We start from the raw sequence: 24635 nt of genomic DNA on the forward strand, positions 1-24635 counted from the left end.
TTGTTTTTTTTTTATAGAAGAGGTTTTCATAGAAGAGGTTTTTCTCATGTTCTCTCTGTAGTATCTACCTTGTTTTACTAAAAGCTGAATCTCTATTTACTTCCATGAAGGAAGCACATACTATTATTTTCCTGGTGCATTCCCAGTGTTTTTAATTTCTTTTTCAATATAATTTGAAATTAGTCTGGTACGTTCATTAGCCAGCTTCTTAATATCCTTATCCACATAAAAAGCATGGTCACTTGCAACTCATAATCTGTAGTACTGGTAATTTCCAAAGTATTTCCCTTTGCATTTTATTGCTGATTATTTTTCTCTGCTCGTCATCAGTTTGATTACCCAAGTATTTTTCTAATTCTTAAGATTTTTTTTTAAATGAAGCACAGTATCTCACCTATTATGAAATAATAATTTTCTCTGCAATTTATTCTTTCTCTTTTATTTAAAATCTTCTTTTCTTTGCATTCTGAAAAAACTTCTTATTTACCCATAAACTCATGAATTACCACTACTTGGGTCTGGACCGCTGTAGTACTTAATTTTATCTTAAAGCTGGAGTTGATTCTTGGGGTTTGATATAGGGTATTTTATTCTTTAGTGATCCATTGGGGGAAACACAGAATATGTCTCACTTCATGAACATTTTTTGAGGAATTAGTTTGGTTTATATTTACTATGATATCTCTAGGAAATCTCTAATTGCTTGTAAAGCAGTACACTTTGCTTTGGATTCTTTGGCATTTCTTCTTCAGTATATAGGTAGTTCTGTGTGTACCAAATTCCATTGTTTCTAATTCTCCATTTCCTTTCCTGAATGCAAATTATTTAAGTGTTTTCTTACACTTATGTATATGTACTGCTGAAAATTGTAGGAACTGTAGTGCATGCACAACATTTATTACCAGTGATAAGTGCAGGAAAGTCCTCTCCCACATGTTCACTTAAGTATTTCTGCTACTGATCTGGAAATAGATCCAGCTGACTCAGGGAGCATTAACTCTGACCAGCCTTTGCTTTTCGTTTTTTGCATTATTAGGAGTAAGTATTTCTATCATGACAATACCAGAATTGGCAAGGACCACAACCCCATTTTTCTGGGAGTTTTGCAAGTGTGTTTACTTATATATTTACTGATGTACTTCCCAGATGCCCAAAACAAAACTCAGGGCTTTTACCAAGTCAGCATTACTACAGTCAAGGTTGATAGAGATTTTTCCTTAATGCATTTTACTTCACAGGTAAAATGGGTTACAGGCACATGCAAGTAAATCAATTTCAGCATTTGCTTTGGGTAAAGATATGTTTTGGGAGCAATTCTTTTGATAGTGCATGTTTACTGCATTTTTATGAACTAGATGTATTTCAGAAGATACGCCCCTGGAATGCACCCAAGTTGCTCTAAGCATTCTCAGACTTTCAGTCCATAAGAACAAATAGTCTCCAATCTGAAGTAAAGTCTCTGGACCAAGTATTGCTCCCCTTTTGGCTTCAGAAGTGTGTCAGAAGTGTTTCCCTTCACAGATCTACTCATCGTGAATATATACTCATTGACTACTACTGTACTGCTTGATAGTAGAGCCATTGAGTTGTTGAGGCTTGTGGCTCAGCTGTTGCACACTATCCACAACACATTAATTTTGATTGTGAAATCCTACACCTGCTGGGAACACTTACACAGCTCTATCCCTCCACTCTTTACCATTTGTTGTGTACAGAATTTGGTATTTCAGCATTCTTCCTGTAACTTCATACCACTGTCAGCCTCCTCTGAACTCCATGTTGTTTGTATTGTATTCAGAGTTTGTGAGACTACTCAACCTGCTTTTTTCCATCTTCTGAGAACTGTAACAATTCTTGAATGTTACTAGCATTTAGGAAATTATAAACTAAGTTTATTTAATATTTAAAGTAAATAATTCTGATTATTTCAAAATAATCACATTTAGAAATGTGAAAAATATATTGCCATGTACAACAATATTTTCATATTTTTGTGTAGCTTAGAAAAAACATACTTTCTTCAGAAAAAAAAGTATTTTTCCTTAATTGTTTGTATTTATTGTGAAATAAACAGAGAATTCTAGGTTTTGTCCAAGTTGCTTCAATTTCTGCCGTTTATTGTGGAAATAAACAGATATCTAAAAATTTCTGTGCATATATTTAGTTGAACTTCTGTACTTGTAGAACTTATTAAACTTGTCCTACCTTCAGAATCTGCTGTTTCTCTGAAACAGTGAAAATTTTAAGTGAAAAATAAAGTCAGCATATCTGAGATAAGAAGATGCTGGTGGAATAATTTTTGCAGTAGATTTTTAGTTATTTAGGTTTTTTAGATTTTATTGCCAGCCTATGACCAAACACCACCTTGTCAACTAGACCATGGCACTCAGCTTCCTTTTTGTTACAGTCATAGGCTTTTTTGTTTTATTTGAAATTCTGGTGTTAGATAATTCATGTGATTAGTAGCAGCTAAGACTTCCTGCCCTAAATTGCATTTAGTCAAGGGTAAAATAACAAAATCGACAAAAAACCACCATGCCAACCCTATAACAAATATGATTTCCTTGTTTTAGTTTTGTGTTGGTTGTTTAGACTCAAGAATAGTCTACCTGTATATTATGTGTTGTTTTTATCAGATGTTTTTGAGAGCCCATAGAACACACATACTTTTTCTGGGTTAGAACCTGCAATAGTTCCCTTTCTAGAAATGTCTTTACAGCCTGTATCTTCCTAAGGAGTTTGTGCTGATCACTGTTGAACAGACAAGAAAAAGAAAACCTGGAATTTATCTAAATGAAAGGAGAGGCTGTAGAGAAGTGAGAAGTGCGTGGGAAATGAAGAGATATTTAGCACCTGAAGTTATAACACTATTTAATGGAGCTTTATGAGGCTACCTTATCTTTTTGATATTAATTTAAGTGAAATGCAGTAGCATTCCTTAAGAAGAAAATTAATTCAGACTCTACAAAGAGTTCAAATAAATTATCTTCAGCTAATACAAAGCTGTGTGCTTGTATTGCCTGGAACACGTTAATGATTTTCTTTGGAAGATCAGAACTTAATGTTCACTAAAGCAATAAGTCAGTTGCTAACATTATTTGTTTTCAGTGTACCCCAGTGGTTATAAGCATTTCTTTGTTATTTAACTTGTTCTGTGGCTACTGCCTTTCAGAGAAAATAGGTTTTGTTGGTCTTTTTGAAGTTTGAAAATGCAGCTAACATATTTTTTTAAGGTCTGCATGGTAAGGTTGGTTGAAGTTTTAATTTAAATAACCAGGTGTGAATAACAGGATATTAATCAAGAATGAGTTATTCACACTGAATTACTAATTGAAAGCTTGATTTTAAAAGATGCTGACAGTTTTCTTCTTAGTAAGGTACTTAGGCAAGGTTATGGCTTTAAGCCTGTGAGTAATCCCTCTGAAATGATAGGGAACCACTTCAGTTGTTTGGCTGGGGCTGTTCATCATTTTGTGGGGTGAAGATTGCTTGCAATTTATATGAAATCAATTTATGTAACAGAAGGCCAGTCCATTTATCTTTCTGAAAGCAAAAGTCTTGGAAATACGTATCTGAGTGAGGATTGAGCTTCTGCCTGTCAAAAGTAATTGGTCTGGGAGTCCTAAACCACTTAGACGTGTTTTTAACATTGCCTATCTCTTATGACCAAGTAGTCTGCTTGCACATTTGCTGAATGTTAGGTGTGTGCATCCATCATTAGGCTATTCAGTGGTGAAATTGGAGAACCTGAAAACAACAGTTACTTTAATTAACCATTGTTTATTGTAGTTTTCATCATACAATAAAGGAGGCAAAAGTCTTCCCATGAGTTTCCAGTGTGGCACAGTGGCATATTAAACTCAAATGGGCATTTTAGGGAAGTGCCCATTTTGTAACAATGCTAGTAATAATGGTTATAGTCAGGAATATTATGGTTATGGTCAGAAAAAACAGATGATGTATCTGTAATATGTAGTAATTTGATAAAAATCTAAGAAGTCAGTCATAGAGCAGAACATATTGCTTTAATGGAATACTTGAAATAACAGTGGATAGGATGTCTTACCTCTGGATATGTCTTTTATTCTGCTTGCTTGCCTCCAAATGTCCTGCATTGCATTTGTAGTTGTATTCACTGGTTGTAGTGTTTTTCTTACCCAGCAGAGCAGTACTTTGGCAAATGAATCTAACAAGATTTTGAAAAGCTGCAATGTTATAAGGCACTGATCAGGCAATGAATTAAATATTTTTTCCTTAGGAGCTCTCAAAAATCATGCCAATCCATGTTAAAGAAACTTAATTTGGCAGTAGGTGTACTACCCACTTAGCTAGCTGGACATTATTAAAATGCACACCTGTCTTTTCATCTCAAGGAATGAGAGGTAATTTTGTATAAACTGTTTTTAGGAATTGTGTAGAACCAAAAAATCCGTTTCTGGTAGCACTCACTGAGATTAACTAGATTTATATAATGCTGGATTTGGCTTATTATTGAGGCAGTGCTTGCCAGAAAGCTTGTGTTGTGTACCTTGATTCATCACATTGTCAGGATTAATCAAAAAACAGCCTAAAATTCATTAAGGTTGATCTCGATGATCTGCAGTGCTGCCTGGTTTCTACACATCCTCTGGAGTATGGAATGTAGTGTAGGACATTCTCTAGAATTTATATGTAGTGTATTAAATTGTGAGGGGAAACATTTTGCTCATGGAGCTTTATTACTAACTGTGTAAGATATCTCTGTCAAAAGACTTCTTGTTCTGGAAAGCCTCTGTGGTAGGTTAATTCCTACATGCAAAGACCAGTTAAAAGAAAAAATTGCCTAGTGTTTTTTAAATTACTCTAAAATGAACACTGTAGATGTATATCATCATTTTCTTTGATAATAATGCAAAGCATTGGCTCCGTTATGCATGCCTTTCTTTTTTTTTTCCCTGGGCAGCATGCCATGGGATGTTTGGGTGGCTAACCATGGAATGATACTAATGGCCTTCTTTTTTTCTCTTCACATCCCATTCTTTTCCATACCTTTTTTATCCATATCCTCCTTTTTTTTTTTCCTCTCTGTTTTGTTTTTATATGATTTTGACACCCTTCCATCCTACAGTGTGACCAAGATCAGTGCATTCAGAGCACTAAATTCGTTTTGCAGGCTGCTGCCACCCCCCTCCTACAGAGTGAGCCAAGCATAACTAGTGAAGAGCTCCCTTTGCCAGGAAAGACTTCTCTCAGTGGGCCTTGTGCAACTCTGACTCTAGGGCAACCAACACCGCCATCTTCTATGCCTAACCTCACATCAGATTCAGGGCTGACAGACATCATACCCTTAAAAGAGGAGCACGAAGGCCATCAGTTCCTGACTCCTGAGGAGGCGCCGTCGCCGCCCGGGATGCTGCCCAGCGGGAGCCCCATGGCGCACAGCCGCACCATGCACGTCCTGAGCCTGGCCAGCCAGGACTCGCTGCACGAGGACTCCGTGCGCGGCCTGGTGAAGCTCAGCTCGGTTTGAACAGCTTTTCTGAGCGCCGCGCCGTGTCCTGGTGTCTCTGCAAATCTGTGCTTGGCAGGAATGACGCTGCAGTACCACTGTAAGGCTTTGTAACATGCCTCTAATGGAAACTTTATCACTTAATGGAGTCTACTAAAAGGACGAGTGATTTTTTTCAATGGAGCTATGGCATTTTTTTGACCAGGTTGTTAACGGTTGTGCTCTGATGGTGACTGCATTTTACTTTTAAATAAAACCAGAAAAGGTCAATAATCTCGTTTTCTGAAGCTTGGGTACAGCGAGTTGGAAGTCAGCCTGTAGCAAACATCATGTACAGTACAAAAGAGAGAGATTCTTGGATGTAAGTGTCATGCTCTGTGTTCTATGCTCTTGTAATACACACTTGTTACGGCTTACCACACCTGTGGCCAGAATGATCTGCACTTACATGTTATGCTACCAATATTTGAGATAGAAAATTGCCATTCCATTTGTTAATACAAAACAAAAAAAAGACTGCAGATGTGGATTTGCATGCCACGCTACAGTATGTGTTACAGTGGTGTTGGTATTAAGAGAAAGTGCTGCTTTTTTATTTGTGACTTTCAAAGTGCTGTTTCGTTTAAAGACAGTACAGCAAACAAATGAATGGACTATATTTTTTGAATTTATTAAATTTTATTTTAAATTAATCAGTGGTGCCTAGAAGATGATGAATTACTGATTTGATCATGTTGCATATCATTTAACCTTCTGTTTAAGTGTTTAAGTGAGGTATTGTGTTGTGCCATACCACAAGATTCTTCCACTCCCTAATGTGATACAATTACCTGTGGACCTCCAATAAAATGACATCCTCTATTTCGTGGACGTGTACAGTTATCCTTGCACAGTTTTCATGGGGCCAAGAGGGGGAAATCATGACTTGTTGACATAGTTTGTAAAGATTTGACTGGAATACGTGTACTTGATAAAACTAGAGCTATGGAGAAATAGCTGGTTACAATTAGGATTGCTTCACCATTTTTTATGGTTTTGTTTGAGCTGTGTGTTTGTTCCCATAGGAGGTCTTTATTTGGAAACAGGAGAATTAACCTCTGCTTGCACTGTAATTCAGTCTGGCTGAAGGCTGAGGCGCTTAAGATTCAAGACAAAGACAGAGCTTAGTGAAGTAATCTTAAATGAATAATAGTCTGTAGCTCTTTCCTGGCCATTGTTCATCATTTGTATTTGTCCTTTGATATTTTAAATGGAAATTTTGATTTCATGGAATTCTTCTGTGCTTTTTCTTTGCTTGCTTAAGTAAAGTGCAACTCAAAGGTTGAAGAGAATTTTATATCTATTTTTTGTGACAGCTGAAGAGAACCTTAGTTAAACTGAAAAACTGTAATAGCTTTAATACTGTATTTACCTGCTTTTCAGGGTGTGGAACCTGGATTATTCTCTTCCTAGGACAAATTACGTGCAGAATGGGCTTTATCTGATGTTTCTATGGCACGAAAGCATTTGCTGGTTAAGAAATGTAACAGTTCTATATTACTGACCATGGTCATCCACTGAATCCAGCCTAAAAAATCTTTTTTCTTTTAACTTTTGTTGTTGAAATTGAGAATAATCAGCCTGCAGAATTTCTTTCACCCATGCTATTGAAGATTAAGACAAAATACTGACAAAATCCCTACTCCTGTAAGATTTCATGAGCAGTCTGTTTTTAAAACTGATGATATTACCTTGGACTTAATTCAGTGTGTTGAACATAGCAGTGCTTTCTCTCTGTAAGTGCCACAATGGGTCCACTGAAGAAGCTCTGGCAGGCAAATCTCTCCTAGGTATTTGAGCCACTGAAGAAGCTCTGGCAGATAAGTCTGTCCCACCTATTGTAAACCACCTTCCCCGTATTTTCCAGAAGCTGGGACAATCTGGAGTTCTTTCCACCAGCCAAAGTGTAGTGACAGACATGTCCCAGTTGGCTGCTCTCCCAGTAAGCCATGAGTTTCAGCACTTCTGTATCTGCTCTTGAAGAAGTCAGTAATGCTCATCTTCTTGATTTCACCTTTCCCTGACACAGCTTCTTGGGTATGAAGCCATGAGCATCTGCATTGAAGCAGGCAATGGATTGAGGGCTGGAGATAGTGGTCTGATTGATAGACCTGGGGAAAGAATCCCAGCTTTGAGTTTGTAGACTAGTACTTGATGAATCATTCTGTTCTCTAATAGGTGTCTGTGGGTAGTTAACTATGGATGCATTACTCACTACTTAGAAGGGCAAGTCAAATATTTTTAATGTGGTATCAAAGCTTTCCATTTGTACAAGTCATGATGAGGATGATTATTTTAAGGAAATTGTTCTTTTTAAGTTTTCCTGAAATAGCAGATGGATTTTATGTTTCCAAGAATACCAGCTTCGTGACAACATTTGTATGTCACTGCCACTAGGGAGTAGTGAAGAAGGCTCTGTGCACAATAAAATTAGTGTCAGTTTTAACATGAAAGGGAAGGGAGGGGGATGGGATTAGAGTCTTTATGCTGTTTGCCTTGTGCTTGTGCTTTTCACCATCATTTTTTGAACCTTCTGTTTTGTTTACATGGGAAGTGTAAGAATTACGAAACATGGTGGAAACAGATGTGCTGCTTCAAACACACTTGTTCACGTGACTTCCTTTTAGTTTTTAAGATGACACTTTTCTTCTGAAGCTGCTGCCTATGTTTTTAAATTTGGCTTTTGAGAACATACTGGATACCTTGAATTCGTTTATACATTTATATCACCCCTATTTTAAGTCTCTTTTCCTCCCCATCTGTCTGTTTTAAATGGCGACATCTTGAACCTCCCAGACATGCCTGCCTTGCGAGGACATCTGCTGGAAGGCTTCGGAACTAAGTCCTAAAATCCGTCGGGATGGGTGATTGCAGCCTTTGGCTGGCGGCAGCCAGTGGTTCAGCAGCAGGTTGGTCACAAAGGTACCTGTAACAGGGCTTTTGGATGCTTCCCCTCACCTCCATCACACCTGTCTTCAGTTCTGGGCACTCCCTTCGTTGGAACTTGTGTATTTATCTGGAATGAGTCAGCAAAGTAACTATTCATCAGCTTCTCTACAGATTTGATTGCTGATATTTTATTTTCAAGTATGATGACAGAGCATGCACACTGAGGATCCAAAATTATAGTCCTTGTGAGTACTGCACAGGGTTTTTTCTATTTTTCTTTTCTGTGACAGAATACTGCTATTAAATAGCTCTTTCCATGTTTGATTTATAAATCTAGAATAAAAAATGATATTTTCAGAAGAGTAAATTTTTTTTCTGAAAAGCCTGAAATCTTTGAATGTGTGAAAACTGATTAGTCTATCTGATTTAAAATACTTATTCTGCTTTGTTTTTTTCAATATTTTCCCCTTCTAGTTGTCTATATAATCTTCTTTGTAGAATGAAATACAGTGCTTCATAAAATTTTTAAGGCTCTTTATTTTTGTGATTTCTCAAAGGTATTTCTATCTTAAGGTGAGTTTTGTATTCATAGCAGTTAAACATGTACAAGAACAAGCTTGTAATAATAAATGTCCAAGTGTTACTGTATTTTCCTGTTACAGTATATCCTTTGGTAACTTTTTGTCCCTTCCTGTGAACTCATGATGCAGGTAGATAAATTTCTGCATTCCTTAAAAGTCATCTTATAGATAGAAGAATAGCTGGTTTGCAGTTATGTGCATCCTAGACAATGCTCCCAGAAGAAGCAAGCTGGTGTCATAAACCCAAGGACATAAGACATGGGTAAGACAAATTTATGAGACACATGTTAGAAATGTGATGGCTAACTTGTGATAATGGAGATTTTTCAAATTTTTCCAGTCTATTCAGCAATTGTAACAGTTCACAATACCTAAAGGGTTGCTAATGTTCAAAATCCTAAACAAAGGTGTTTCACTGGAGAACCAATAAAATTGAGCTTCTATTTGTCTTTTAGTTCCCAAATTCAATACAGCTTGAAGAACATCTCAGCAATATTGTAGAGAGATCTAGTCCTTACTTTAGTTATATTCCAGTTTAAATGATATGTGGCAGCTGTCATGTATTTGTTGACTTATTCCTTCTCTCCCTTCCCCTCCTTATCAGCAGTGGTAATCTGAAGCTGAACATGGTGTGTTTGACCACGGGCCATCCTGAGTTTTGGTATTAAAAGCCAAATGATCCTGTTTTAGGGACTGCCATGAGATGAAGTAGTATACTTCAACACAATTTCAAATACTCCTAGGCCCAAAATATGAATGAAATGTGTTTTAGACACTTGTGTGTGAATTTAGCTCACTTAAATTAGAGCTGTCCTAGTTTTCAGCATTCATCTGGGTCAGGGCTCCCTGATTTTGGTGCCTGCCTGCAAAGATGTTGCAGTTTGACATCTGAGTGCACTGCCTGGGCTACCAAAAGGCTCATGAGATTAAGTGAGCTATTTAAACCTGTGGATATCTAGATTAATTATGAGTCATTGCAGCAATTCAGTTCTATCACCAGAAGGCAGCTGTCTGTTAACATTCAACTATACAATTTGAGAGTTGATGACAAACAAGACAAGTTGGGGAGAACAAGTTTTGCGTGTTCTAAGGAGATTAAATAGTAGTTTGTTTCTAAGGTAGGTCAGAGAGGACAGGAATAAGAAGATCAAAGGGAGAAAGAGTGAAAGCAGAACAGAGATTATCAGGTGACATGGAGGAAAAGAAGAATTACCTGTAAGCTGTGGAGGGCAAGGGAGGAGGTAGAGACAAAAAAGCCTCGTGGGAAAGAAAATGAGGACAGCTGTCAATATTGATCAAACAATATTTTTTAAAAACCCAAAACCAACAACAACTACTCCCTGGTATTCGTGTTTGTTTGTTGGTTTGTTTTGATTTTTTTAGAAATTTCTTTAAAGTCATTTTAGAAAAAAAAAATAAGGTCAGACATTTGAGAGAAAGTGATTGTAGGAAGATGGTAAGGAAAATGTGAGAAGTTAGTTTGCCCTCAGACTCCTTTCCCTTAACATCTTTTTCTATTTCTGTTTTGAAAACACATCTGTAAATATAAAAACAGGTGAAGTCTTGGCTGCTTAGAAGTTGATAGAAATATAAAGACATTGAATATGATGAAAATGGGAATTGCTTTAGCATTTTGAATTTCCAGACTGTTAATTGTTTGAGCATTCTGTATTTCCATACCAGAAGTGCCTTTGCCTTGGAGAAACAAGTGGGGTAATATGGTTTAGTGTTTCTTGGTGATGCCTTAATTAAATTTGCCCATCCTTTAGCAGAGTGTTTTCCTAAGCAGTAGTTTCATCAATTCATCAAAACGTGAAGCCTGGAATTCAGTCAGAGTTTCGGTGACTATTGTGCAAATCAGAGTTAAGACTACAGGCTAGATAAAGTTTGTGGTTTGAAAACTGGAAAGATCTGTCCCACAGAGATGTATTTACTTTGCAGTATATAACAAGGTCAGTTCCACTGGCAGCAGGATGTTAATGACAATGTTATCTTGATGTATTTTATGCACTTTCCAACTTTAGCTGCATTGCCACTTCTGAAAACCTGGAAAAACAGAACCAAGTTTCATCCTAATATAATTCAAATCTCCTCAAACCCGAAGCTGGTAACAGCTGCTGGAACTTATCTGTGTCTATTTAGGTGTAGTTACAGAACAGACATGAAGGGGCCACCTTAAAACAGCTTGGCTGAATGATCTGTGATGTGAGGAGAGCTGCTAATTTTCTAGCATGCAAAAGATACCTAATATTTTAATGTACCTTAGTTTTCTTCCTAAATTGAAAGGAAAAATAAAGTTCAAAAAAGGTTTTCCACAGGTTCTGGAGACTGCAATTGAAGAACCTTTTGGAACACAAATGGTGTTTGATTTTTAAATAAACAGTTAGTGTTTATTTTATTACATATATGAAATTGAAATACTAAAAAATCATCAAAGAGTTCTTCTGTTGTTTTTGTATTCACAAAAACATAAAATGGTTTGGAAGGGATGTTAAAGATCATCCAGTTCCAGCCCCTCTGCCATGAGCAGGTACACGCTTTTACCACAGTTAGACATGAAGAAGAAAACAAAGTTAAATGCTTTATTCCATAATTACACATGTAGCAGCTGTTTCTAATATTCTTGTCTTACTCTTGAATATTTTTTTCTCTCATATGAAAGATTTAACATTTTCTTCCTTCTGTAAATTAATGTTCTGTAACTTGTTGTACCTTGATTTTTCAATTATTTAATGAGCTTCTGATAGGATAAGTCAGGACTACTAAAAACAGTATGCACAAATCAGGAGGAAAAAAATCAAAGTGCTGTTTTTTATTACTTCTGTCACACGACTTCACAATAGCGATAGATTCATGCAGTTGATATGAGATTACTTGCTCTGGATTCCACATACTGACCCATACACATAGGAAACCAAAGTGAAAAAACCCCTAAAAAATTTGCATTGACAGCCTAAAAGGAAAGGAATATGTTGGTGAGGAGGGAGGGAGCAAGAAGATTTAATTAGAATGTTCTGGATATAAATGCCTGGGACCAAGTTTTTCTGGCCTTTGGTTGAGTATGTATCCACATAAGTATTTTAATGCATTTTGGAAATCTGTTTTCTTGGTGGCTCTGCTTAGCACTTAGACTCATTCCATGGAGCAGTCTTGTGAAACAAAATAGGTTTCTTTTAAATAGAAAATTAACCAGAAGGTAAGTTCCAGCAGCATACCTAATGCAATCCAAATGCTCCCAGGACCAGACTGGCGCTGGTCCAGAGTTTCTGTCCTCAAAACAAATACGGTGTGGACATGAGGTGAGCAGCACCAAATGTTTTGCTGCAGAAATCTGTGCATATAAAACTCACTGCTTGTGAAAGTAGGTGTAACCATAGATTTGTTTTCCAACTGACTTGTATTGTTCCTCTGGTTCATACTGCTGAAGTTGTGCTTTCTTAGCTAAAAAGAAAAAAAAAAAAAAAAAAACCAAAACAAAACCCCAAGAACCTAGTATCTGTCAAAATTAGCTTTTATTCATAGGTTGTTTTTCTTTAAAGTATAAAAAATAATTCTTACATGAACAATGTGCTGAAAAAATGCTCCTCAACGTTTGTCAAATGCAAGACTAACACTTGCATTTCAAGGGTGAGCTTTCAGTAGCATCATATTCCTCTGTAAGCTGCCTATTCACTCTGACAACCTGTCATCTACAAATCTAGTGGCCTCTTTTCTGGTCCATATCAGTTTGGTTAGTTGATGAGCCTTAGCATGAATTATTGTAAGGAGATTACTTCTACTTTGTTTTAATTTATGCAAGTCTATTTGAAGAGTTTAAAGTATGTTTTATTTCAACTACTTATGTTGTTGCTGAATTATGGCAAGTTTTTTGTCTCTGCTCAATAGTTCCTTGATCTGATCTTACATCCTTGACATAGTGATTAGTGATCCTGATGCCTCAGGAATGGATTCGTGTTTTAAGACTGATGGTTGCATATTCCTACGTGCTTCTGCTGGCTGTAGTGACAGTGGCATCCTACAGAATTTACTGGCAATATGTCAAGGATAATTAAGGAGCACTGATTAGATTACACACCTAAAAAGTCTTTAAGAGGTGCATTTTTTCCACTGACTGTAAGGAAAGAATATTGAGTTGCATTAAAGAATAGAGAAACATGGTGTAGCATGTTGACTTTTATCTAGTCTTATTCAAGCAGTATCACATTCACACAAACTTGTATTCCTGGTCACCCTGCAGTTTGTGAAAAAGCCACGTTAGTGTGAAGAGATCGCCTAAAAGTCTTTAATTCAGTGTCTTCGCAGCGAGGTACACAGAACGAGGTGTTGATAGCACGGTCAGTGACAGAGGTACTGCCTTTTCATTAAAGGAAAATGAGGGGAATGCTGCCTGCAGCCTGGTACGTGAGTCACAAGGGCTGTGTGCAAATCAAGCACACCTACAAGCCTAAAATTTCCAACTGGTCAGTGCTTTTGTCTTAGTTAGAGACTAGGTCTTGACCCAGCATGCTGTTGGTGTTATCCGTGCTCCAGCATCTGCATTGAAGCCATTTGTTCACACTGAGAATTCTGTACCAAAGCACACTCTAAGTAATCAGTCTCAAAACACATCAATTTCTTGATTTTTCTTCAAGCTACCTTTTGCTTATTTCTCACAAAAAAAAAAAAAAAAAAAGGAAAAAAGTTCTTTACAAATGGTTCCCCAGGGTTATAATTAGGCAGTTTTATATAACCAAAATGTTTGAGCTATCATGAATTAACGGACATGCAGTGTGACATGATTAGTTATTAACATTAAATTTATAATTTGTAAGTAATTTAGAAATAAGACCACATGCATGTCTTCGTGTAAAATCACAATTTTGGATATTTGTCTTGAGAGTGCTGATAAGTTTAGATAAGTGGAATTTCCAAAAGAAAAACACAGCTCAGAGGCCAAAATCTTTGACTTAGTTCAGGCAGCCCCACATAATTAAAGGCTTTGTATTTATTTTGGTTTTATAATTTCAGGAGTTACCTAAATGGCAAATATTGTTCATGTAACAACATTCTTGACATGCAGACTCTTGTCATTAAATGAGCCATATTTTATGAGCAAGATAGATTAAAAGACCAGCGTACTATTCTTGTGTGTAGAAAGTCTGTTTGATTTTACTTTTTTAAAACACAGCTTTCCAATACTCTGTTCTATTGTATTTGATGTCGTGTAGTCTATATCAAAAATCAAACAAATATCCAGGTTTGTTGTCTCAGTAAGTTGTTTAGCTGATTTCACAGAGCCTGGTGTTTTCCCAAGACATTATGATCATGTAGATCTGAGGTGCTTTTTCTGTCCTTGCAGATTTAGGCTCTGTTCTGCTTTATTTAGTGCTCAATGTTAAAGCTTTTCCTAATGGATAATGCAATTGCCTACAGTTCTGCCCCTGTCAAGGAGCAGGAAATCTTTCCAGGTTTTTTTTCTGCTACTTGAGTTTCATACTTGCCTTTGCAGTTTCTCCTGCACTTCTTTATTCTAGGTTTCTAGATGTTCTTCTGTCCTGCTCTGTTTTTCTGATTTGGTTCTAGAGCAAGATGTTTTACTAGGAAATTTAATCTAATGAAACATTTAGCTATGTTTCTCTTTTGATTTCTAGTTGCACCTCTTTCAAGGAGGGATCAGCTATAAAGAGAGTTTCAAATGTTCAGTTCTTAGATTGGAAGCTGGTGAGGTCTGTAGCCTTCCACTGTGCCTGAGGTGTCCTGTCTTCTTTTTGAGACAGGACTTTATGTCTGGGGGGGTCCCCACTTGTGTAGGTCTTTTTTAGTTTCCTCAGTGAGTATAGGAATTTACAGGTATAACAAAGATGCAGTTATATTTATGATCAAGTGAGTGGATAAATTGAAACTTGTTCTGGTGATGTATGACCTGAAAAAAGTTTTTCTCATGGTTGTATGAATTTTAAGGAATAGGGAATAACAAGATTGTATTGGATTTGTCAATGAAATACATTTCAAAGGCAAACAAAAAGGCACATCTGATTGACATGGGAAAAGAGCTCCTCTACACTCTGGGATTTTTAAAGGAGGCCTTTTTTTCTGGCCACACTCACCTTTGGTACTTACACTTAACTGTCACTTGTCATCACTACTCATTTTTGTGTTTTCATTTGCTTTCTAAATTCGGAACACACCAACTTTGACTCTGAGCTAGGTGATGGAAGAATATACTGCCTCACTCTCTCCATTTTAAGAGTATAGGTTTCCTGCCCAAGACTCATCTTTTCTATGATTCTCTTGCCACAGCAACAGGAGCATCTCCCACAGCCTTGTAATGTTCATATATATATATAGATATAGATGATATAGATCCAGATATGCACACACACATGCATCATGCATGCTCCCTGCATTGCTCCAGGGGTTTGTTGTGCTCTGGCTGCCCTGCTCTGTGTTAGCTTTAGCTGAACTCCTCAGGGCTGCTGCCAGTGCTCTGTCCTGCCTCAGGCTCCCTGAGCACACTGACAGAAGCCCATCCCCACCCACCATACAACAGCTTGCTGTCATCCCCTCTCTGGCAGCTCCAAGGCTTTTAGGAGGATCCACACCCTCACGCTCAGGCTGAGTGCTTGAGTCTGTTTTTCCTTAGCAAACCCTTCTAAGCAATCTGCTTAGTTTTGCTCTATGCTTTGGCTTTCTTTACAAGCAAGTCCACTGTAGCATGGACTTTTATCCACACACATGGAATGCTGAACCTGATTTTGTTTTCCTGTTCAAAGAGTATAAGCCATAGAGTAGAGCTTTTTTCAATACACTTGTGCAACTCTCCTGTGTTTCTGAGTTTTATCTAAAGTAATTCTTTGAGCTCATTTGAAAGTCTGCTGAAAGCTTCAAGATAGCAGATTACTTTGTGTAAGTGGCTTGGTGGACGACTCAAGCAGTAAATTATTTAGTGCCTGTCTTTCCAGAAGGGCTGAAGCTAGGTTATGTGTTCTATAATTCAGAAAATACTTAACACTTGAGTGAACAGGCACATACAAAAAGAAACATGACTCACCCAGTATTAAAATAAATCTGTTGCTTTCAGGTGTAATTTTTTGTCCTTCATCATTGCTCAATGTTCCTCATTCTGCATTAAATAAAGGGATGTAGGATTATGCACCCAGATCTAGTAGGTAACAGGAACAGTAACAACAACCCTGTTTAACTGTAGCATTTAAAACCTATTGGATTATAAAAACTGATGTTGTTTGTTATTTTTTTCTTCCAGAATAACTGCTTGTTTCAGTGCAGTTGGGTTCAGTGATGTGCTATTTCAGTCCTCCAGAAAATTTACTGCTTCTTTTCCTGTGAAAATATGGATTTGCAGAAGGGATCTGTGCTGTAGATAAGTGTGCTGTCGGATCATCTTAATATGCATCTCTTCCATTAGTTTACTGAAGTATAATTCATAGCTGCTGTTTTCTTAAAAAGGAAAGTTTCCATACAATAATTGTGCCCACTTAAAATAATATGGGAAGATTGTAGTGTAGTTTTTAGTAGTGAAACCAAAGAAGAACCACTGTGAAATGTGCCTTCACATACGGCACCTGTGCAAAATTGTGGTCTCTATGTCTTTATGCTATGAAGACGTTGTTCATGAAATGAGAGTTTAATTGGGAATTAATATATTTATCAATCAAAGAAAAATAATTGCTTTTTTCAGGATCTGATGTAGACAAAATTAGCAAAATGGTGTGAGTAGGAAAGAGTTTTGTAATAATTCCCATGAGGAAAAAAAGGACCTCGCTTCCCCCATTTTGTCTGCAGTCAAGATCATCTGAAATTCTTTTCCTACCTACCTGTAATGCTGCAAAATTGGCTAAGCAATTGATGGTTTCACCCATTGCATGTAACAGGAGTTGGAAGCTAACACACGTGGTATTATACAAAACTTCATCTTCCAATGGTTTGATCAGCCAAGATTTAAATAAGATTAACAAGTAGGAAAAAAATCCCTTTTCATTTGATCTCTTTATTGCATTATCTGCCAAGCTTTGAGTCACCGTTGCCTCAGGTTAATGTTTTAAAAGAACAATTAAGTAAAGAGGTTTGCATCGATGCAGGGTTCAATTTCTAAATTATAGAGTCAGTGGTGCTCTGCAGTGAAGAGAGTTAGCTGTGTGTGTGACCTAGCAAACAGATTACATTTTTGTTATCCTCTCTTGTTTGCTGCTTTAATGTTGCCTTCAGAAAATTCTGGGATTTGGAGTTTTTATTTGTCTCTTATAATTTCCAAGAAAGTAAGAAGCTTTTGTGTCTTTCAGGAAATTAGTTTCTGCTTGAAGCCTTCTAGTCTTAAAATTGGTGTCATTTGTTCTAATTTAACCCATGTTCTAGGCTCTGGGAGTGGAAAGTTTAGCTCTATGAGGAAGAGAAATATGGGGTTTAAGGGTGTTTTTTGTTCCCTACTCCCATTTTCACTGTAAGCAAACTAAATTAGAGGTGTGTGGCCCAATCAAGTCATTAAACAGATGTTAGTACTGCAGTAGGTTATATCTCCCAGAAAACAAAATGGATTGAATTTTAAACCCCAGGTTAAATTGAGGAAATAGTTATTGAGGAGTGTTGCTGGAAGGGACCCTGAAAGCTTCTAGTCCATCCTTGTGTCCCAAGACATACAAATGTCTCAGTCCTCAGTTCAAGCCTGAACTGTTTGTGGTTATATTGTGTTTAATGAGGGAGACTCTCCAGGCTCTCACCTTCTGTTGCTTTAGCAGCCTGATTCATTAGACACATTTTCTCAGGGGCTCAAGTAAATCTTAAATTATATTTTCATTGAGTTTAGATTCAGTCTCCCACAAGGTGACTGGTTCCTATTGCCCCTCATCATTGTTGTTGGGGAATGTTGGGCAGGCGACACTTTCCTTGGCACTGGCACCCGAATTCTCCTTGAGCAAAGGTGCTGCTGGTTTGCTCTGGTGAGGCTCCAGCTCTCTGACCATGCTCATTCCCCTTCTCCCACCTCCCTGGACTGGCAGCAACCCCATGGAAAGCCAAATCTGAGACTGAGCCCCAAATCTTTACTGAAGAACTGCTACCCAGCCAGCCCTACTTGCTTGGGCCATGTTCTGCACTGTTTCCATAGGACACTTGGAGCTGTTTTGTAAAAACAATCACTGCTGTTGTTTAGGGAGGCTTTATAAATCCTGCTTGTAAAGGTCTTCAATGGACATCTTACTGGATTTGATTTTATTTTGGTTGGTTGTTTTTGGTTTTTTTTTCCTAAGATGCAATAAAAGTGACAAAAATCTGAACAAGTACTTAGATCCTATTATCTTACCAAAAACATGGGGAAGATATTGGAGATTTTAAATAACTTCATTTCTGTGGATGCATTATGACAGTCTGTTGATGCCATTTCATACAAAATTCCTCATACAACTGGTATAATTCTTTTGGAAGGAAACTTGTCTTCATAATGCAGTTCTGATAAAGTTTGGGTGCAACACAGATCGTTCAGCAATGGAGATCTGTTGGGAGATGGATGGGGAAGGAAAAGGAGAGAAGAAAAGGGATGAAGTAAAGAAGAAGCATATATTTCTACAGGCATGAACTATTACCTGGTTTAAGTCCAAGTAAGAAGGTTATTTGTACGTAGTTCTGCACTTTAGGATGTGTTGTGCTGAAATCATTTGGATATGTGGGGTCTGTGCTTGGCTTTTACAGCAAGTTCTGCTTGCTTAGCACAGAGTAAACAAATTTCATGCTCCAGCAGCTGCCTCGTGATTGCTCTGTGGAAAGGACCTTAAAAGCAGCAAATCCCCTGCTCTCACCCCAGAGAAAATAGTATAAATAGCAAATACCTAACCAAATGGAACATAATGTGTAGTTTCAAGCCACCTACCATTTGCAAGGCTTTTGTGGATTTGCAGTGTTCGTTTGGTCCCTCAGGCTCCCTTCTCAGTCCTGGGGAGCCCCAGTGCTCCCCAGTAATACTGCAGTAAGTACTGAGTCCCCTTGTTCTGGTGAAATATCCTGGGGCTCAGCTGCCCCAGCAGAGGTCTGAGCATGCAGAGGTGGTCAGTTCAGGGGTCCTTAGCTCCCTTCTCTCACACGGCTGAAATGCAGCTTGTTTGTATATGAGATCTGTTGCTGTTATTATTTGTTTGTTTGTTTATTTATCAGAGAACTTGAACTAAGCAGCATTGCTGGTGTTCTCTGTTTGATGAGAGGCTGTGTGGGGCCAGAAGGGTGCTGCTGTTCACTAGCAGGCAGCATGTGTCTGGTGCTGTGGTTCATGCAGTGCTCTAAGGGTGTTCAGAGGATTTGAAAGGGAGCTCTAAGGAGCAGGTGAGAGGTGTGTAGGCAAGGAAATTTGGGTGCATGTACCTCCTGCCCTAAACAGCCAACTACACTTCCAACAGTTCAGTCTTTTCCAAAGCAACTTCAATTATTCTTTATAAATGGCTTGATGAGATAGCTGTAGAGGAAGAGAGATGTATGAAAGACAAGTAGAACCTCAAATGCATGTCAGCTTCTGGTTCAGCTCAGCCCTCAGCAGAAAACTTCTGGAAAGTCTGGGTATCTCAGCAAGCAGAGGTGAAGACCAGTCCTCAGAAATCCTGTAAATCATCACTGGCCTGGAAATAGCAGAGCCCTGAATTGGCCACTTTGCTGAAGATATCACTTACACAGGGAATGGGAAACAAAAAAAGAAAAGCAGGAAACACAAAATTATAGTAGTCATTGCTATGAAAGTTAGATGCTTCACAAGCACTCAAACTTCACGATCTTTCCAAGTTGTTTATTGTTGAGATGAAAGCCCTCTTTTGAATACAAGGCAGTAGCACTAAGGGCTGGGGGGTGGTTTGGAAGATTGGGAACCATTGAAGGCACGTCTGCACAGTAATCATGGGCTAATTAATCTTGGTGTACAGTCAGCAGAGCCAGTCATCTGGAGCAAGTGTGCCATGCAGATCTACGCTTCGTGACTGAGCCGTGGGACTCAGGAAGCTGGATGGCTGACTTGCTTTGTGTGATCTCAAGCAAGTTGTTTATTGTCATCATGTTTGCTGTACCAAATGTTCCACAAACTGGTTGAGTTCATTTTGGGAACTAATGTTGTGTTACAATACAAAGATGCAGTTCCCAGGCAGAAAAGGAATTTTTCATAATCTTCTGTTTCCTCATAAATAAAATGTGGTTTCTTGCTCCCTCCCTCCCCTCCAGAGAGGAATTATATTTATTTAAATTTGCTTACTCCAATGAAAACAAATACCAGTGATTTTGAACTGGAGAATTCTGGAGTTCAAGTTCATCATGTCCTGCAGTCCCCAGGTGCTCCAGGTTGCTGGAGTAATATGTGCTATATGTGATGTGCTTTAAGTGTATGTTATAGCCCTTCATAGACTTGTCAGGGATCAAGTACTTTTCACACAGATCCTTACTATATAAATTTACTACTTGCATATGTGCACATGTACCTACACCTAAGCACATTGTAATAGCTGTATCTGTGTGTAGATAAACAAGTTCTGATATTGATAGTCATGGCTATCAGGTTACAGTCAACAAAGAGGAAAATCACTCCCCTTCCTGAGTTATCCTCAGGCATTAAACTGCCTCCATTCAGGGATGATTTTTTGGGTAAGGGGACAAAATGTGACAATGTTGCACTTTGATTGACATTTACTTTATTATTATAAATAATACTAACTAATACTTGATAAATTAAGTAAATACTATATTGTTAATAAGTATATAATACCAAGTGGCATTATATTTCTTAAGTGGAACATGTTTCCTATGGTATGTTGCTGAACAAAAGCTTGTGGTGACTTTGACCCTGTGTTAGACACTATAAAGGAATCTAATGACAGCTAAAATAGTGGTTTCCAAAGTCTGTTTCTCAGACTACCTGCAATTTTTGAACTTCCTGTTAGTAGTCTATTAAAAAATTAGCTTTTCTTGTTTGCTGCTGCTGTTGCTGCTGTACTAGACTTAACAGAAGCTGAAATTTATGATTTGGTTTTTAATTTGTTGCCTCGGTAAGAAAAAAATGGTTGTTATTGCCATAAAGATGTTATCAGTCGCTAGCAGAAGGAAGAGCAGTCGTTTTCAGTCTAGGAACTGAACTGAGAACCTCTGGCTCTGCCAGACTTTTCCAGACAATGTTTCTGCAGTGTCTGCCAAGCCACATGATTCTGTACTGAGCTGAAACCTTTTCCTGCTCTTCCAGAATCTGTGTGGACAGATTGCAGTCCAGGTTCAGAAGATCTTAGTGCAGCTTTGTTTGCTTCATTGTAAATCTGTCCTTCAGATTTCCGAGAGTTGCACAGGAGCTCAGACATGCCAGGGTGTTGAAATGCTAAGTCATTTCTTTCCTCCCTCAGCTGTCTCTCCAAGGCATCACAGAAGCACTTTCCTGAGGCATAGTGCTGCCACCTTCCAGATCCTGAAACAGTTTTTATGGAGTCCTTACTTATGGATCCTACACATTGGTCACAGGCAGGATGATACAGCTCCAGGGGGAGACTGCACAAAAATTACTTTACTCTGTGTGCTGCCCCAACCCGTGACAGCTGTGAGCTATCCTGATGCTCTGAGTAGCAGATTGGTGTCCTACAAATTGCTGCAGCTCAGGCTTATCTGATAATATTTGAAGGAATCCAGTGCAGCTGAAAAAAGCTGGCAGAATGCAAGGATCCGCACTTCTCATCCAAGAGGAATGCAGTGCAAATGCTGCACAGTCATGGTGCCACTGGAGATTTGCTCTCCAGTGTGGAGACCTTGCAATGACATCAGCCTTAGAGCCTTTTAGTGCTGCCAGGGTAGTTCAAAGCAGTGACTGTGCAAGCCAAAATCGAGGCCAGTCCCTTTTTAAGCGCATGGAGTTGGAAGAGAGGAGGAAATGTTCTGATTTCTTCTATTTGGGCTGTGGCCTGGATGAGGCTGTCTCATTGTTGGCAGACATCAAGTGTATCTGCCAATGTCTGGCAGACATGTATGCTGAGAGACTTGAGAAGCCTGGATGAAATGGTGTTGTCCAAATTCTAGGTGCTGTCCTTACTGGATGCAACATAGGAAAGGGAAGCCAAATTCCAACTTCTTTCCCCTGCAGTCTAGCACTACCCCAGTGGGGACAGCAAGTTTTCAAGTATCCCATTAACTCTGACCCCTTCCTTACCTTTGTGGTTATCCACAGCTGAACATGTGCCTGTGTTGTAGCTACCCTTGTTATTAATTAGCCCTCTCAATCTTTATTATTATTTCCTAGGAGTGTGTAAGCCAGTATTTTCTGTGATCTGCATTTTGACACAGTGCATGGGTCTATATCCCATCGCAGTCTTATTTCTGCACCTTCTTTTGTCCTTTCAACCCATATTTCAAGATGATTCAGATGTAGTCACGTTGGCTAAAATTATACACCTGTGAAGGGTAGATATATGTTATTTTTGGCCTATCATTAAATCATTCTGGAATTTGAATGGCCATTTTCCAGGTTGTAGCTGGGGTGGTTTGTTTGTTTGTGTTTGGTTGGTTGGTTGTTGTTGGGGTGTGGGGTTTTTTGTTGGTTGGGGTTTTCTGATAGTTTGGGTTATTTTGATAAGTCAGTAGATTGCAAGGAGAGGAGAGGGTTTGATTTCAGTCAGCCAAAGGCAGTGATACATGCCTACAGTAGACACAAGGGAATGGGGACCAGCTGTATCTGCTTGGCTTGCAACTGCTCTCCCAGTGCCCAAATGAACAAGAAAAGATCTCAACAGCCCAGTGAGTTTTTGTTCATGCTGAAACATTTGCTCTATGGAAATTATCTTACTGAAATGAATAGCTTCTTGCTTACTGAAATGTCTAGAAAACTGTGAAGAACCTCTATAAGTTATGTTCACCTCAGCAAACTTTAGGAAAATAATACTTTTTAATCCTCCTTTTCACTAGCACTAGTGTAAAAGTAAAAGATGTTATGTAGAAAATTTTGACTAATATCACAGCTTTGTTCCCTAAAAATCCAGTAGTAGATCAAATCTGTTCAACATGAAATTAATTTTAGTATTTATTTCTTTTTGTTTAATTCCCTGGGAGCAGAAGGGGTGGCATCTGTAGTGTCCTAATAAATCATTTAGATTAATTCAGTCAGGACTGGTTTCACATGAAAAGCTTCCTGGAGCTGGTTGGTTTCTTTATTTCCTTATTATTCAGGATTATTTTAATAATTTAAAAATGTCTTTGTACAATTAATAAAATAGAAAGTCAGAGCAAGTTTCAGAAGTAGAACTACGTGTTACTTCAAGTTGTAAATTTAAACTTTGCCTGTTCTTTAGGCTTAATTACACATATAACATAGAACCAGAAGAGCTGGCAGGTCACTGATCTGTTTAGTCCAGTCACATTTGATTGCAATGGCCAGAAGGAAGATGCACTATGTCCTGCCATGAGCAGTGAGGAAATAGTCTCTCAGAGGAAGGGCAGGCCCAAGATAGGAAACCTGATGACTTTTAGCCATTTCATAACATCCAGGATGGTGGTGTTCTTTTCTTGTTTAAAAAGACACATATAAAAAGCTAGGTTTGTGTTTCCCTAGAAATTTCCATTGCTTTTTGTTCCCACTAAGATCTTGGAATTTGTTTTGCTTGGATACATGTGGTAGTGGCTTTCCCAGCTTAGTCAATACGTGTTTCCTCCCCAAATAATAATTTTTCAAACACTTTGCTTTCTTGCTTTTGATCCCCATATTAAATACTTTGTTGTTGTTTGGTTTGTTTTCTCCTTTGCCTTCTGAGGCAAACCAAAGAGGTGCATTGCTTGTCTGTGGTACAAGATCATCAGTGAAGTTAGGTTTGCTGTGATTTGCTTGCACATAGAGACAGATGCAGGGCCAGTCCTTATATTTGGGCTGGGAATGATCTGCAAGGAGCATCACTCCTTGCAGATCATTCCTCTTCCCAGCAAAGCTCAGGATCCCCTGGGCTGTCTCCAGGCACTGCTTTCTCCAGGACTTGCCTCCAGTTAAATCACTGGAGCTGAGCTGGGATACCTCCTTTTGTGCAGCTGCCTGGCAGTACAGGTAGCTGTGGAGCTTTGACCATCCAGTGTGCACGTTTAAAGGTGTGCTTATTTAAATGTTGCAATGCACAAAGCCCTCTTCAACAGGGGCTGAGAGCATATACCTTAATGTCTCCATAGAGCCTCTTCCAGCTAAACATGGACAGATGGCTTTTTGCAGGGCACTTTCACAGTGCCTGCATGGGAAAGCTGCAGTGTTAATTAGGGTCTACAAACAGTGCAAATGTCATTTGACTTCTGGCCCTCTGATATTTGTGCAGTGGTGGCAGCAGCCGGTATCTGTTACCCAAGCCCTGAGCTCAGCCTCTGATGTGTTATTTGCTCTTAGAGTACACTGCTATACATCCACAAGGGTTCTGGTAATTCAGTTGAATCCTAGAGAGCTTTAATTTGCCCATGCTTTTCCTTTCCTCTCCCCTGGTGCCTGCTTTTAGCAAAATAAGACCTTGTGATCAGGAGGGCAGGAAAGGCTGACCACCAGTGCTGGGAGGCTCTGGGAGAAATACTCAGGCTTTCCTCCCAGGGCAGCAAGACACTGGGGCAAGAAGGGTTTGGCTGCCTTGTGCTTGCTTGTGTTGTTGGTCTTCCAAAGCAATTTTTAAAAAACAAAGAGATTGCCT

At 38.5% G+C, this 24635-nt stretch overlaps 1 protein-coding gene across 8 annotated transcripts in view; it reads left to right on the plus strand.

Annotated features, from left to right (window-relative positions):
* ZDHHC14 (zinc finger DHHC-type palmitoyltransferase 14) overlaps positions 1-6349 on the plus strand; it is a 94492-nt gene extending 88143 nt beyond the window's left edge. For 6 of the 8 annotated variants that reach the window (XM_063151346.1, XM_063151347.1, XM_063151348.1 and 3 more), the window contains one exon: positions 5108-6349. In XM_063151346.1, the coding sequence (XP_063007416.1) occupies positions 5108-5509 (402 nt within the window). In that variant the 3' untranslated portion in view covers positions 5510-6349. The remainder of the gene's footprint in view (positions 1-5107) is intronic. The other 2 variants (XM_063151353.1, XM_063151351.1) reach the window with 1 other exon arrangement.
* The last annotated feature ends 18286 nt before the right edge of the window (positions 6350-24635 follow it).

Source organism: Melospiza melodia, chromosome 3, assembly GCF_035770615.1.
Source record: "Melospiza melodia melodia isolate bMelMel2 chromosome 3, bMelMel2.pri, whole genome shotgun sequence".
Taxonomy (NCBI): Eukaryota; Metazoa; Chordata; class Aves; order Passeriformes; family Passerellidae; genus Melospiza; species Melospiza melodia.